At 47.0% G+C, this 15833-nt stretch overlaps 1 protein-coding gene across 3 annotated transcripts; it reads right to left on the bottom strand.

Moving 5' to 3' along the window:
• Positions 1-1429: 1429 nt before the first annotated feature.
• Positions 1430-13952, bottom strand: LOC144150019 (amine sulfotransferase-like). Of its 3 annotated transcripts, none has more exons than XM_077681797.1 (3): positions 13623-13952; positions 4036-4508; positions 1430-2450 (listed from the first exon to the last, which is right to left on the bottom strand). In XM_077681797.1, the coding sequence occupies exons 2-3, from the start codon at positions 4489-4491 to the stop codon at positions 1962-1964; spliced, it is 945 nt and encodes a 314-aa protein (XP_077537923.1). In that variant the 5' UTR covers positions 4492-4508; positions 13623-13952; the 3' UTR covers positions 1430-1961. The 3 variants fall into 3 exon arrangements, with proteins under 3 accessions (XP_077537923.1, XP_077537924.1, XP_077537925.1); XM_077681798.1 differs by lacking the exon at positions 13623-13952 and adding an exon at positions 11243-12100; XM_077681799.1 differs by lacking the exon at positions 13623-13952 and adding an exon at positions 10250-10280.
• Positions 13953-15833: the final 1881 nt, after the last annotated feature.

The raw sequence follows: 15833 nt of genomic DNA, 5'->3' as shown, positions 1-15833 counted from the left end.
AGCCCACGAGCACAAGCTGCTACTTTTTTTTATCGCTTCACTCCCACGAGGCTTCGCCGCTGCGGCTCCGAGTGACGGAAAGTTGGGAAATTTTTTCATAAAATACCACTTGACTAAGCGATAGTAAAATAGCCGCATTGCTTACAGTGAGTCACTTAGCGCCGGATTCGATCTCTATGCATGCGCTTCAGCCCATGCGAACCACTTGACGAGCCAAGGGTGTGACGCCTGCTCTCACGATACTTTCTCCCTCAGCGGTGCCATGGATTCCGTTCCGGCTTGGCTCTCTGTGCGTGCGCATCAACGGAAGCGAAAGGTTCAATCCATTAATATAGTAGGTTGCAGCTAGGCGACAGGCTGCGAAATCTGAAGCAAAATATACTTTGAAACAAAACTGCGTGCATAGTATTTTCTTTTGATACCGATAACCTAAAGCTCAGAAATTTTTCTTACTATATACAGTATGAAACTGGCATCCTTAGGAAAGCACAACTTTGATACGCAGCCATTTTTATCGGAGAATCAAAAGAAGTATTAAACTACATTAGGCAACTATCTTTAAAGTTCTGAAGTGAAATGTTGGGTTTTTTACAAGGGATTCTTGTTTGCATATGCGGTGTCCTCACCAAAGGATCAGCAGACTAGCGCCGCCCAATAACAAGCGGGTCAAACTAATTTTCTTGCTAATGAAACAATGAATACTAAAAAACCTTATTACGTTCCTATACTAACAGCCTATAAAAGATTCGCGCACGGGCTTCTTTCTGCCAAAATATAAGTGCTTCCCTTTGACGGTTTCGAACCTCAAACCTTTGGATCATGCTGGCAGCACGTTACCTCCGGTGGCACCTATAGAAAATGGTGCCAGTGGACATGATGGTTGGGTTGGTGAAACGATGCTCGGGATGGCTGCTAGTGGCTGTGGCCACCTTAATTCTATGATACCTTGCACGTGAGGCCGCATCGTTGCTGGGGGCGAGTTCTATCCACATCTCGCCTTGTCGTGGATGTCGCTTTTGCAAGGACGCGCCGAATGCGGAATGATGAGAACATTGTTTCCTTGGACTGAACTGCATTGGATTCAGACAGCAACTGCTGCGACATTATAACAATGAAAAACTAAACGTAGCTTTGGTCGCATGTGCATTTCTGCGCTGCATAGATATGGAGCACAGTTGACAAGCGGTAATTAGCCCTAACCTTTTTGACCTACTCTAGAAGCAGGTCAGTTAAATGTCCTGAACCCCAAGCTTGGCACTAATGTTTTAAACGTGTCTTTACGGGATGCACTATCACACTTATTTGAAACAGGTGCTAACATGAGGAAGTAGAGGTCAAATCTCTTAGAAAACGCAAATTTCACAGCTGTGTGCAGCTAAATCATCAATAAACAGAAACGGACCGAGTGGGTTTTTTTATTAAACATTTAACGCGCCAATTTATAACGTATAGATACACACTAATCAAATGTATGCGTGTTACAGAAATGGCTCTAGTGTTAAGTGAGAAAAGCCGGTCTCTTTTGTTTTTCACTTGCACAGCATTTGTGGTATTTTATCAGCGGCGGATAGTTCTGTAAAACACGAAGTGAAACATCATGCAAAGCCAGGAATGCAGGGCGAATATTTGCAGTTAGTCCACCCGTCTGTGGGGCAGTTTAGCGCATCGTAGCAAAGCAAAATATTATTCCAATTTCGCTTTTCCAAATCTGTCGCAAAGCCTTGAGGATTCAATCGCGCGCCAGTTCCCTTTGGAAAACACTACAATCCAAGATCAAATAGTTCAGGACTAACTCCTGGAGATAACTAGCACTCTAGCTTATAATGTTTATCCAGAACGTCCGTGTTTGTACTCTGAAACTGAATTTATAAATCAGAAAAACACTAGCAGATTGTCGTTTTGAAAGACTGGAGCCTTGGTGGCGGCTTTTATGAGAACGACTTTGATCCACTAATAAAAGATTAAGGGAGCTCGAAACTACTCCAAAGGTTCATCACGTCACTGCCTCTGGTATTTTCTGCAATCCACTTTTTGGTGCGTGTAATCTGGTCGGGAGTGAAGTAGTTCTGCCAGTCTCCAACGATTCCCTTTCGCACAAAGCCAGAGCCTTCATGCGTTTCCCCCGCCACTCTTAGGGGGCTTTCCACCGGCTCCTTGGAGTCTCCCGACAATGTGGAGGCACGCTGAAGCATTTTCTCTAGCCTCTCTTGGAGACTCTCCTTGAAGAAAATTCTCATGCTTTCGCGGCTGCATGCGTCCAGGACTCGCTTGAGAAGTTGTCTGTCTTCGCGCAGAGGTTTTCCGTGTTCCTCCCCGAGGAAGTCCGCAACCCTGATCACTTGCGCTGCAGTGTCCGCCTTTAGCTCTTCGTACGTGACGAACAGTACGTTGACATCGTGTCGGCGTTCGTACCACGGAAGGAGATGGTCGAAGTAGTTGCCATAAATTACCTGCAAAGTACAGAAATTTTGTCACTAGAGTATTTTATTAGAAATCAATGGAAATGCGCGAAGCTTCGTGTAAATGACAAACCATATAGCTTTGATACCTTCAGTCATCAAAACGCCGGGCACTGCCACATTAGGTCGCTCTCTGGTGCATTCACGTGAGCTCATCTTTTGACACCGTTATACAGCAGGAACGGTGTTTTCGTGAAATAGCTGATATCAAGCAAGTAGAATTATTGCGCTGTGAGAAGTCGAATTCACACGGGCGCTCAAATTCACACCAGCTTACACCACACCCCGTATCCCGTGTGTGCCCGCTACGGATTTGTGAATAAGCATGAAAGGCAGGCGTGAATAGCTCAGTGGTTTTTTTCATGCTCAAAGATCACTGGTTCGGTGCGCTGTTGGAGAATTTTGTTATATCGCAAAAAGCCGGTGGTTGGTTGTACAAATACTCGGTGCCTAACAGAAGCCAACCAATGCCAGCCGTTAAGTTTCCCCGCCATGTTCACCGCCTCCGTCATCAACAGGAGCTCAGGTAACAGCGAGAAAAAGAAAGCCACGAACCCATAGGAAAACACGAGGGGCAGACAACACAAGAACAGAAGGAGAACGCTTAGTCCAAGCTGCAGATACCACTCTCACCTTGCTAGGGATTTCTCTAACACTGCCGAAATATTTCTATGCCGTTCGGCTTTTTTGCAGGCAGTGCTCTGCGGAATAGACTATGGCGGTCACACTTAGCGGGAGAACGCGGTCGCGTGGCGCGATCTACTACTAGAGCTTCTTAACGGCGCCGCACGGAAACGGCGCGCGTGGGCGTTGTGAGGGTCGGGGGAGTGCAGAGCGCATCACGCGCATCGCGTCACCGCACGGCAGCGCGTCGTCTGCCGCATGAGTGCGGCCGGCGCTAAACAAGTACCCGACGTTGCTAGTGGCCGTGAACATAAAATAAATACTGCGCGGTAGAAGAAGTTCAGTGCTTCTTTTTTTGTGCATAGATGCAACTATTAATACTGGAGCTCAAGAACATATCACGCCTTTTTCCTCGGAGGAAAGCCATTCCGTCACCTTGGCGTTCCACAGCAAGAACCGTCACTGCGAGCTGATGAATCTTTCATTTGTGACTACGCACTGCCACTTCAAGCATTATCAGGGGGGGTGTCATCTATGAGGGAGGTTTTACCTTTGTGTGTGTAAATATGCATGAAACACCGGTGATGTTTAACTACGTTTTACGCCAGTCGAGTGGGGATGCGTGCTGCCTCCGTTTTCTGGAAGTTAATTGGGTGGAAAGACGCCATAAAAGGGCCACAATATTGCCCCAGCAACACAAAGGCCGTATCATCTCAAATGTCAAGAGTTCCTGAAGGAGACAGGTGCCAGATTGTCGAACTCTCGGAGAAGGGCTACTCCCGGCGATAAATCAGAGAACCCATGAGTAGTCCCCGGAAAACGGTGAATAGTATTGCCCAATAATGTACTGTTGGGTAGGCAAAAAAAAAACAGCGCAATTTTCGTCAACAGTTACGGTTTCATATCTGGGAAGGCGAAAGAATATGAAAATTAGAAAAAAATTAGTTGGTACCTTTCCAGAGATGAAGATGTCCAAAAAACTCTCGAATGAAACATCAGTAGCCGACTTCGGCGTCATTCCCAAGGCGAAGTGGTAGTAGGACACTGCGCAATCGTACGGGTTTCTTGTCACGTAAACGTACTTTGCCCTCTCCACTGGCTTGAACACAGACGGGGGCAGATGCGTAGTGATAGGACCCGTTCTCGATGGAATTTCGGCGGCTTTGGCACCCGTCATGTCAATGTATGGTGCCATAATGCTGAATTCGCCGATGTCTGTGGGGGGCATACCACGGGTCAGGATGTTCGAAATGATGTGCTGCATCCACGTGGTGCCGCATTTGGGGTACGTAACGAGAAAGACGTCTCCGTCTCGGGGCTTGTAGTTTATGGCCGAACGCACATTTTCCTCCTTGAAGAACTTGTTCAACCACACGCCCTCGATGTACCGACAGGACTCGTCATTCATGCTTACTTCGCGTGGGTCTGAAAGAAACGAGAAGGAAAAGAAATAATTCCTGAGAAGACACGTTTGTCAGTGTGAAAAAATTTGGACTCAAATATCATCCCACAACGGCTGAAACAAAGACACTATAGACGACTATACAAAAGGCCAAATAATTACAGCACCGTTTTGCCTTGTATTTGGATGGGGATAGAGATTACGACACGTAAACAGACCCCCATCAAAAGCGGTGTAATATGATCACTGTCAACCGTCAACGATCTCTATGTCTGAGGAACCTTGCAAAATGAATTTCAAATGGCCCCAGATTTAGGCTTCTTTCGCTGAATTACATACACCCAGGAGGCTTACCTTTTGCCTTAGTTTTCCATCTCTGTCAGAAATGCCGTGCGAACTAAGTCACTTACGTGATTCCTTAATGGGGAGAGTTAATTTCATAAAAATAGCGATCATTATCAAATTCAGGAATGGCAACTAGGCCTTTTTAGCAGCTCTACAACCACCGCAATATAGCAGTAAGAATGCCTACTTTACTACACAAAAACATGAAACCCTGGTAGGCAGATTTCAACAACTATTCAGTTTAGTACACTGGAATGGCATACAGCTCCCGCATGCCTGCTGCCATTTGTATATCTCAATGTATCAAATTGAATTAGGTCGAATAGGAGTGAAATAATTTGGATTAGGAATAAACTGAATAAAGTGACTAGATAATTCGTTTTGTAGTAATAAAAATGAGTGAAGTACGAATTAAGTGAAGCACCGGGTGCTAGGACGAACAATGGAAATTCGAGTATTCGGCCAATTAAGATTAAAGAATAAGCGAATAAAGTAAATGATTCGGCCAATTAACACACAGTGGCAAAGGAGAGGCATCAACAGTAAAAATAAGCAATCGCTACGTGAAATAACCCAATAGAAATGCGTATATGTTAATACTGAATAAGAACGTATAATTAGGCTGAAGAACTACTTTGTAGAAATATGAATGACAAGGGACTATTTTTGCGGACTTCAAGTGTTGGTAGCAAATTTGTCACATCGGAAGGGAAAAAAACATGTGTCGACAGTGGATCTGAACTTGAAAAAGGAGACTAGGAAAAAAGTAAACCACATGTGTGTATTTCAGTTATTGCCACTCAGGGTTTCGCGTTAGGTCTTCTAAGGAAGAACATAAGATTCTCTGCGAACTTTCAAAATATCGCTCATCAACATATACCGCAAAGCCACTACCTTTTTCTTGATGCTCCAAAATAATTGTACGTATTGTTACCGCAGCAAACTCGTAAGGATCAGGGCCAAACTGTTTAAAAAAACAGTACGTCAGTATCACAGGGCTGTGAGGTAAACATAAATCATCCAGTGTCATTTGTTTGTGATGCTTCGGATACCGTTGAAAGTAGGAAATTATTCATTCCAGTTACTGGGAGCTATATTAAAAATTATAAGTATCTCAGGCAGTCACTACAGTTGAACAAAGCGTTATGAAAACATCGAATGATGAGCTGGTTGTAGAAGTAATGCTGTTATCTACTAATGAAGACCTGATCTGATGCTCTTAATATCTTTAGAGCGTCCACGCGTTCATCTTTCCATGCAAAGATATTGCCTTCCTGAATTAAGACAACCGTTCATGGCATCCTGCAAATGCGGCACAAAGCAGCTGTTTGCTAGAGAAGGTAAAATGTTCATTAAAGTGTAAAAGGTGTCAGCCCCAGATGAGAGAAGCCGGTCATTTGTGACCTTGCTGTCTAGTGTTAGAAAGAAACGCCTTGCGCTTATCCCTACAGATAAGGCGAACAAACATACTTTATTCTGCCTAAAATCCGAGTCAGACTCCTATACCCCTAATCGATATCGTGGTTTGAAACCGCTATTTCGACAAAGCGTCTAATGTTCTTGGCAATGTCAACATAATCCTCATTTGGCTTGATGCATATTATTTCCAGTGTATTTAACCAGCCGACTGTTAGAGTTCTTAACGTTGTCTAGCTAAGGCTATGTTTTATTAAGTCGAAGTGTTTTTACGTGTTCTCACTTATGGCGTCTGTAACGTGAAAACGCCGCGTGAAGTGAAAGACAAAAAAATTGCACCATCTCCCCGAAGGGAACTATGTGGTGATGCAAAGCATGGGGGTTCCGTGCAGGTTCCACACCGGAGCAGAACCGGCGCAGCCGATGTCTCGGAGCAGGCTGAACGCCACGCAGCGCGCGCACCTGCTTTTATACAGCTGGAGGAGAGGAGAATGGAATAGAGACGCGCATGCGCAGTGGGGGTGTGGACGGCGCAAGAAGGGAGGGACATAGCCGCCACCATGAGATGGCTCCTAGAGCGACAGTGTCGCCGGTGTCTTCCTGGGCCGACACGAGACGAGCACGCTTCCCCTTTAAGGGCTCCTGGAGCACCGGTTTGCCAGTTTCTTCCTGAGCCGGCACAAGACGAGCCGAGGGGCGAGGGGGAGAGCAGCGTTATCACAGCTGCTTAGGGCTCCTGGCGCGACCGTGTCTCCGTTGTCTTCCTGAGCCGGCATGAGACCAGCCGAGCGGCGAGGAGGAGAGCGGCGCTATCACAGCTGGCGTGGTGAGGGGGATGACTAGGAGAGGTGCGGACGCCGGACGACGGAGGGTCGACTAAGAGATGTTCTGCATCTAAAAATTACACCATCTGCCCACGTGGGAACCCTGAGGGGATGCGAAGCCGTGGAGTAGTAGCGTGGTAATTGGTTGTTAGAGTAAAGACACGTGTAGTAGCGTATTATATGTCTTCTTTATTTATCGAGTAGTGAGGAACGTTTTGCCGCTTCTTGTTCTCGAGGCGAGGAATCCGCTGTTTGACCCTGGCGTTTCGAAGCGTTGTCACGTTGCCGAACGCCATTTGGATCAGCTACTCGCCGCTGGCGTTTCAAAACGGCTTCTCGTTCTTGAAGCGAGGAATCCGCTGCTCGACGCTGCCGTTTACGTTCGGCGTCGCGAGCTCTCCTCTGTGCAGCCTTGTCTTCGGAGGTGCTCGCGGTTCTGACAGTGTGCTGGCTGGCGCTAGTTCAAGGTTTGCCAGCCAGTTCGCTGACGGAATCGTTGGCGTACATTTGCAGTCATCGGATAGCGCAGTACCGAAGAAGCAACTGAGCGGAGTGCGGACGGGTTTATTTGCAGAGCAGAGAGAGTGGAGCGGAAGACCAGCGCGCATGCGCGGGATTAGAGAGCTTGTGTGCAGAGGGGAGAGGATGAGCAGGTGGTGTGGAGAGGAGGAGAGGTGCGGACGCCGGACGACGGAGCGTCGACTACGAGATGCTTGGCAACTAAAAGCGCATCCAGTAGACGGAATCGAACCTGAGTGCCTCACGTTATGAAGCCGGCGTCTACATAATTGCTCCATTTCGATATGGCCGAAACTCAGTCCAACCTAAGACAAACCCAAAGAATCCGTCACGAGAAAGCCTTGCGCTCAACAGTCGTTGTCGTTAAACGAAGGGGTGCAAGATTTTTCAATGTTTTACTGATCTTTATCACCTCGGCCATTGCCTGTCGAAGTTCCGCCACATCAGCACTAAGTGCAGTTGTTTTTCCGCAGGCATTCCGACAAAATACCTGCAGCACTGCTCCTCGTATTACGCACGTTACGCGCCCCTAGCCTCGTTTCCTGCTTGAGATCTTCAAGAGCCTTTATATTGTCCCTCGGTTTTCAAGCCCCGGTAGAAGGTGTCATCTAGAAACGCACACCCACTTTTGCAGCAGTGCGCAAAAATGGAACGGAGTTAGTTCTTTAAGAATACGCAAACCTCTCCTGCACACAAACGGCTGAGTGAGCGAAGTTCTCGAGCGGTTGCAAACCAAACCGCTGCAGGTTGCGCTGTGACGCGTGGTGGCGACGTCTATAATGACAGACGAAGCGAGCTTTCACGTCCACTTGTGGCCTTGGAACACGATGTACCAAGTAGCTTGGTATCCATTCCGCTGAACCGGCGTCAGGGGTCAAGGTATGCGCTGCGTCGGACGATATGAATGCTCAGTTTATACGCAAATGAAGCTGCGCCAATTTCTCGGCGTAGACGGTGTGGTCAGTAATCCCACAGCTGCTTGTTTATGTGCGAAAGATGAAGCGTCCCCACAAAACAGGTATCGTAAGCGATGTTTTCGACTCTTGCGGACCGCTGCTACCAACACGCACTTCCTCACGTTTGTAGTACACACACTATCAACCGATCATTGAAGACCGATTTCTATAGCGCGCGATGCAGTCGTGGTGACGTAAACGATTCGGACGTATGGCGCTTGAAAAAGAGGCTAGGGGACCGTATCTGTGGCGGAGGTTTCGGCCGTCGTTTCGGGTTTCGCAAACAACCGCCACCCTGGGGAGAGCAGCTCCTTGAAGAAAACAGCCTCGTGCAGCTGCCGAGTTTCGCCGACAGGAAAAGGAGTCTAGTGAAGATAGGCAGCGGCGGCTGGGAAATCTGGCTTGTTTATGCGGGTGACGCCGATTATCGTCCTGCAGAACGCGTCGCACTTTCACACAACCTGCATATTTCCTTCTGCTCGCCTTTTTTTTTAAATGCAGAGCATTTCTTTAAAGGAGCCATGAAGAGAAAACACAAGTTTGGTTCATTCAAAAGATTGTCTCGTTAGAATCATACTGGCACCACTTTTAACGTAAACTTCGCTCAAATAAGCCACATAATTAGGAAAAACGGGAATGGTCATGCGACCCACCAGCTCGTTTCCCGCAACAGAACCTATGATGTCACATGAGCTAAGCTCTGCGATTGGCGGAGGCTGGCAGAAGCAGACGCAAATTAGGTAGGGCTTACAAACTAGACGAACGAGCGATTTGCGCCTAAATTTAGGGCACATTCTTTACAAAGCAATAAGAATGATGGGACAAACAGTGGAAGTTACGAAAGCACATGTAAACATAGAAGCACTGATGCGTTCTGCTGTTCGCACTGCGCACAGCATGCTTGGTTTAGCTGCACAGCACTACGGGGCTTGGGTTGTCTCAGACGACACTGGCCGATTGACGCAAGCAACGGTGTCTTACGTGACCCCATTTGTCGAGCGAGCACTGTTTCAGGGAACGAATATTTTCTCCCAGAACAAAAACAAGCCAGGTTTAAATGCGGGCCAAAACAAACCAAACGCTTGCAACGGTATGGTGGCGCCATCTAGGTTACGGAGCGTAAAGAAACGCGGGAACAAACAAACACCGCTGTACAGGTGGAGACAACCTTTGAACCGCCCCGTGCCGCTGAAATTGCGCCAACGGGCTCAACGCGTTATTCTTTTCGTTTCCCACGAGACCTAGCAACGCGAAACAGACAATATGATTCAAACTTCTTCAGTAAACCGCGTTGCGGCCATAATTTTAGCGCGGTTCTGACACAATGACTTGCTTCGGCGGCGAGCGAGCAACCGAAAATGGCGGCGCCAGCGTATACGTGTCTCTACCCTGTACGGCGGATGCGTGAATGAAGATACTCTAGGCTGCAGAGCGGTCGGTTCCTATGATGTCATTTGGGACCACGAAAACGCACAATTGAGCGGGAAAATCAAAATGTTTAAACTAAATTGTTTAATTTCTCAGTGAATAAAGAACCGTCTGTATCCGGACAAGCGCTGGGGGCACTATAAAACACGAAATCTTTCGAATAAAACCAACTTGCATTTTCTCTTCATGGCTCCTTTAACTCACGATGTTACCCGTTCTAGTTGTCCGTAGTGGTCCGCACCCCTCCCCCTACACTATATAAAAAATAATGCTTACCAGCGCCTGGTTCCGATCCCACAACCCTGCGGGCGGAACGCAAGGTACATGGTGCTCTACCCACTGCGCCACAAAGCCGACACAGAATGGAGGGCTACGAACGCGCCTTATATCCTTGACTCATTCAAACTACGTCAAGAAGCTGCTGATACAACGCATTCACTACCTGTGGGCGGAACGCGAGGTACATGGTGCTCTTCCCACTGCGCCACAATAATCATACCCACCTGCTAATAAATGATGTCACGTGACCACGTAATTACGTCTCCTCATTTAATTACAATACAACAACCAACAGCAACAAGTGCAACAACATTACCGTAACGCAAACTACTTAACGCCTTGCACCCCCGGAAATGGTCTGCATTTGATCGTGCCCCTCGCGAGGGAGATGTTTAGTTTCCTGCCGCAGCAAGAACCAGGCGGCCTCCTGCGCAGATATTTCCACGCCCCTGAGTACGTTCACTTGCAGCTTGCAGAGCAGTTCCTTGTAGTCGTCGTTGGGGTTCTCCTTGAGCATTTGTAATTTTTTTCTTATACTCCAATCAGATAATTTCTCCATTAGAGCAGAAAATACTATGGGAATCGTTTTGACAAGCCTTTGGGCCCTACGTTGGGCTTCATGTGGCCAACGTGTCTGAATGATAACAAGTTTTACGGATAGCGACCTGTCCATTCTCCCCGATTCCGCGTGCCTAATTTGTTATTTCTTGTTTGGCGATGTTAGTTCTTTTTGGCGCCACTAAACCAGCTGGCGCTGCACTTTATCCCGATTTCTCCGCTACATACGCGTTTGCACCACCTGTTCTCGTTCTTATTTTGTCTGTTCCACGATCCGCGTTGCTCAGTGTTTGTCGATTCACACTGGAAGAAGTGCACTACTTCTGTCGGCTCGACGGTGCACCCAAATAAGACTTTTGTCACGCGAAATTGTTACTTGACTAGGCTGGTGAAAGCATGCACCAGGCCGGCGTGCACTGTACGCGCACTTACCGAGATATTGTCCTCAAGAAAGTGCCCACAGCTTACAACCCTTTGCTGACGAGTACCATGGCATTCCACTGGTTTGATAGCGCCCGTACATACGAAAAAATAAAACCCCTACAAATAATCAGGGGTCGTTGTTCAATAACATAATTAAGAAAAAAAAAGAACAGGAGAAGACTTTTGTGCACACTGTTTCATATAGTGAATCATAAGAAAAATGAAAAACAGAAAGAAACCCCCAGGCGCACTGTGAATTTCCGTTGGCTAACGACGTATATCCCGGGTACAACAACAACAACAACAGCAGCAACTCAACAACAACAACAGGGACAACAAAAATACGTTCCGTGTGGGAGAAATTTCCCGGCAGTCTTGGTTGGCCTGGAGTAGCCTGAATAGCCATTCTAGAAAAAGCAGCTACAGCGGGTCTGATGCCGAGGTTGTACGGTATAGTCGACTTAGGCAGGAGGTTATCTTGCTGAGAAACCATGGGACAAGAAACGCTTTCGCAAATACATTTGCTGTAAGATCGTGCAACATTTTAGGGGCGAAGCTCCTAAAGCCATGGGTCTGTCCATCCCTTGTGTCTCGTGGTACGTGACCGCCGCATGCTTTCGGAGATGTCGCAAAGTGGGCCGCGTTGCACGCGCAAGAACCGGCTGCAACCGGCAGCGCAAACTCGGCACCGGGAGCGCGAGCTTGTCTGTGTTCGCCAACGGAAGCGCGAGCGCACGTGCACTGCGAGGGGGAGATCACGCAAGAGATCACGCCACGAACGCAGGCAGTCGTTCTCGGAGATCAAACGAGACGCAAGGACCTTTGCTCGTTTCCTCTCGTCTTGTTCGGGCACAAGTTCGCCCTAAATAGACTTAGTGTTTGCAAACTTCCCATCGAAGCTAGTACAAGAACCTCTCTCGCTTCATTTCACAGATCATAAAGCCGTCGTAATGAAGGGACCTCGCAATCCAGTCATGACAATGACGAAATGAAAAGAACAAACGAAGAAACGAAACAAAAAACGAACAAGAACAAAATAAAAGAACAAAATAAAAGTTGATTTGTACAATGTACGCACACAGTGTTACGTCTTTCTTAATGATGTAATGGGTGAACTTTCACGGGAGAGTTACGGTTACCGATGATCTCCCCCTCTCGAGCTTCGCCCCACTTATCATCATTCATTCCGTGAATATGGCGTGATTTTTTTGCATGGTACTCTCAGTGAAGATATCTCACGCGATGCAATTTGTGGCGTATCGAAGGGAAAGGCCGGCAGGCGAACGGTATGGCCAATTCGTTTTCACTAGGTTCCGATTGCTTCGGAACGGGGGCAGTTTCTCAAAACGATCTTCCGAACATACATATGGTGGTCATTTCAAGCATTGACCATGTACTGCTGACATAAGAAACTTTGCCCTTTGTTGGGAATGTAAGCCACCGCGACGGAGCTCGTACAAGCGTGGCGCTCCAGTTTGGTGAAAATTGCGCGCCCGCTGAAAAGGCTGCCCCAAATTAGCGCTCCCTTCGCTAAAAAAGTCAATACTTTCCCGCAAGAATTACGGCGCTTCCACGCACAGAATGGCGCTGTAGGCGTGTTTATAGAAATTCGAAGCGTCCCTATGACCTTTCGTACGTGCATAGACGACCTTCACCATGAACGCAGGCTCATCGACGAAAAGCGAAAGTCAACGAAGTTTCCACATGTTTACATGAATAAAATGCTGGAAAATAAATCATGGTAGTTGAAAGGGCGAATCTAGTAGCAGTGTGGCTTGCTCTGTACGTTGCCGTTCGTATATCTAAGAAACGTGTCTCGACTTAGCCGTGAATTCTGGTTGCTGGCCCTTATTATAGGTAGGGATCGTTGCAATTGGCATTAATTGGGGCTCCGATGGGCTCAAGTGTTACTCCGCTTGTGGTCATTACTGTCAAATTACAATCCTACTTTTTAAAACAAAAACATTGAGCTTGGACACCTCCCACCGTAGTTAGCATGGAGTCCATTTATGATTTCTTACACCTACATTACCAAAAACCGGATGTTAAAACTGCCAACTGATTATAAAACTTTTTTACTCGTATCGCATCCTAGTGGCTGCATTTTCAGCTTCTGTCTGTATGCTAGTTCAGCCTTGTCTATATTTCTAACATACTTCTCCAACTACCGCCGCAGGATCCGCGCTACTGCAGTGTACTTGCCCACCATCGTTCTGGAGAAAACCTTGGCGGTATGCATATAGCGCGAATAAAGTATCACACAGAAAGGCAAAGTCAAGGTTTACGCCCGTATCACCATGGTAGACGCTTTTTTGGTGAGCTATAAGCTGAGAGCTGACCACATGAAGAGGAAAAATATTTTGCACACGAGAGTTGCTTATGCACTCACCTGGATAGCAACTGGGAATTGTATCTCTGCGGGGAAGTGCACGTTCACCTTTCCGCTTCTGCGTCGAGGATGAAGCAATATTCACGCATAAAGGTAGAGGACGGCCGCTGCTAGGCACATGTGTGCGGAGTCAGGTTTGAAATGTAGCCTGTCACGGGATGTTTGCTGCCAGCACGAACAAACGCACGTACACATTCCACAAAAAGTCCTACGCATGAAAAGCCAGATTGGATAACACCGGGGGGAAAAGCCAACAGCAACACACTCACCAACGACCGAAATAAGCGAAGCTTGACAGAGTACAGAAGGAATGCACTTGACTGCAGAAAACGATACATTCCTTCCCTTTGTGGCCCAGTTGAATTGTTGAAGCCCCTATTCCAGGAATACTGAGAAGGTAGCACCTCCAGAAGCTCCTCAGTATAGCCAGGTGTATACAAGGTAATTTTATATTCACAGGGTTTCTTTGATCAGTTTTAGAATAAGCTGTACGCCGTGCGCTTTCACAGGGCAAGCCAACTGAGGTAGGTTATAACAGTATAGGCACATAAGGAACAAGACTGCCAAATCTCCAATCAAGCAATGGGCATGTCAATTTTCTGCACATTCATAGGTATGAAGCAACGCCCACTACAACCTATAATTTAAATGGAAACACCTTTCTAAAAATTCGCAACAGTCATTGCGGTCAAGTAGCGTCAACGCAGCGACGCAGTGTCGTCTGTCGTATTACCCTCCGTTGAATAACAGCTATGCCACGAGTGGTGTAATTAGCTTTCTCCTTTCGCCAATTATTTGGGCCTCGCTGTTTAGAGAGCAAAGCGCTGAAAGTAGACTCCCTATATCAGACCACTCGTCTTCTGCAGTGCTTTACAGGGATCTCGCTGCTTCCCTGCGCATAATTATGTTGCGGCCCTACCATGGCCTTCGCATGCTCTAAATTGTTCATTTTGTACAATACAGATGAAGGCCGTAAATCACCACGTCTGTATGTTATTAGCAAGAAAAGAATGCATCCGAGAACATCAATGAGGCATCGTAGTATAGAAGCGCTCATATTATGTGCTGAGGGAGCTGAAATGGAGAACGCTTTTGACGCTTTCAAGCGTAATTATTTCATCGGCTCATTGATATAGGACAAATTTTAAGATATTAACGAACATGCACAAGTTACTTTGATGATGTCTCTTATTGCCTTATTCTGATGATATTGCATGGTAGTTTTCGTTGCGATCGACAATTATTTCCTTGCCGTGGTCGTAGCTTGGCTGCGTACGGCGCCAGCAGGTTGCGACGCACGCCTTTTTACTTGTTTTCCGCGCATTCCTATCAGTGCACGAACAATACCACTTCGCTATGGGCTATGTAGGGCACAACATGATGCTAGAGATACGCTTTTCTTGAATAAACCACACCGAGTGACGCAAATTCAAACGCCGAACGCCGATGTAGCGCAGCACCAGATTCACAATCGCCGCTTGTGTAGCTCACTTGACGTTCATTCAGTATATTTTTAATTCTTCGGAGACGAGGCGGAGACGCTAAGACGTTCAACGAAGTAACCGGAGTAGTCTTAAGATCTTGCGTGCAGGTGTCCACAAACATCAACTCCGTGCAGGTGCTCGGGCGAAACGTGGACAGTGCAGGGATTGCAAATACGGTGTAGCCCACACTTTGAATTTCGTTGAGTAGCCACGAGTTCTTCCTTTGAGACAATGTCGCGAACAGTAGATGAAACACCAAAAAAGTAAGGAGACGAGGTAAAAGAAATACAGGAAAGTTACCCAGGCTATTGAGCATTTCAATGTCTCTATGAGACTCCGCGAGCAGATGTAGGGCGTAGAGAGAGTAAGCACGACGGGAACATTCCTCTTGTACCACTAGCTTCGTGTATAGACACAACCAATGGATGGCTTGTGGAGAGAGCAAATTCAGAAATGGCGACCTGCCTTGCAAGCTTTGGGCAATAAAAATGTGGGTCGCAACTAAGAATCTGCGGTTTAAACTAAACGTAGCCCATGTATGCTCGTAGGCCTTCGTAATCAGTTGTGTTAGCCTCTCACTTGAATCGGACTTCCAGTCGTTTGTATGCCTAAGAGTAAGTCACTGTCACTACTATTTCGTTCGAAAAGTTAGTAAAACAATAGTCACTCTTCCCAATATTTCCAGTGGTCCTTGCTTCTATACCCATAGTGTAGGCAGTTTTGTAAA

The sequence above is a fragment of the Haemaphysalis longicornis genome, unplaced genomic scaffold (assembly GCF_048455015.1).
Source record: "Haemaphysalis longicornis isolate Haplotype H1 unplaced genomic scaffold, Haemaphysalis longicornis Haplotype H1 scaffold_8, whole genome shotgun sequence".
NCBI classification, from domain to species: domain Eukaryota; kingdom Metazoa; phylum Arthropoda; class Arachnida; order Ixodida; family Ixodidae; genus Haemaphysalis; species Haemaphysalis longicornis.
This window is presented reverse-complemented; position numbering and strand designations above follow the sequence as displayed.

What these genes read in the sequence shown, in the direction of transcription:
- LOC144150019 (XM_077681797.1), bottom strand. Translation starts at nt 4,491, where the DNA reads ATGAATGACGAGTCCTGTCGGTACATCGAGGGCGTGTGGTTGAACAAG. An exon ending in ACATCTTCATCTCTGGAAAG is followed by an intron (nt 2,451 to 4,035) that starts GTACCAACTAAT and finishes TGTACTTTGCAG; the next exon opens with GTAATTTATGGCAACTACTT.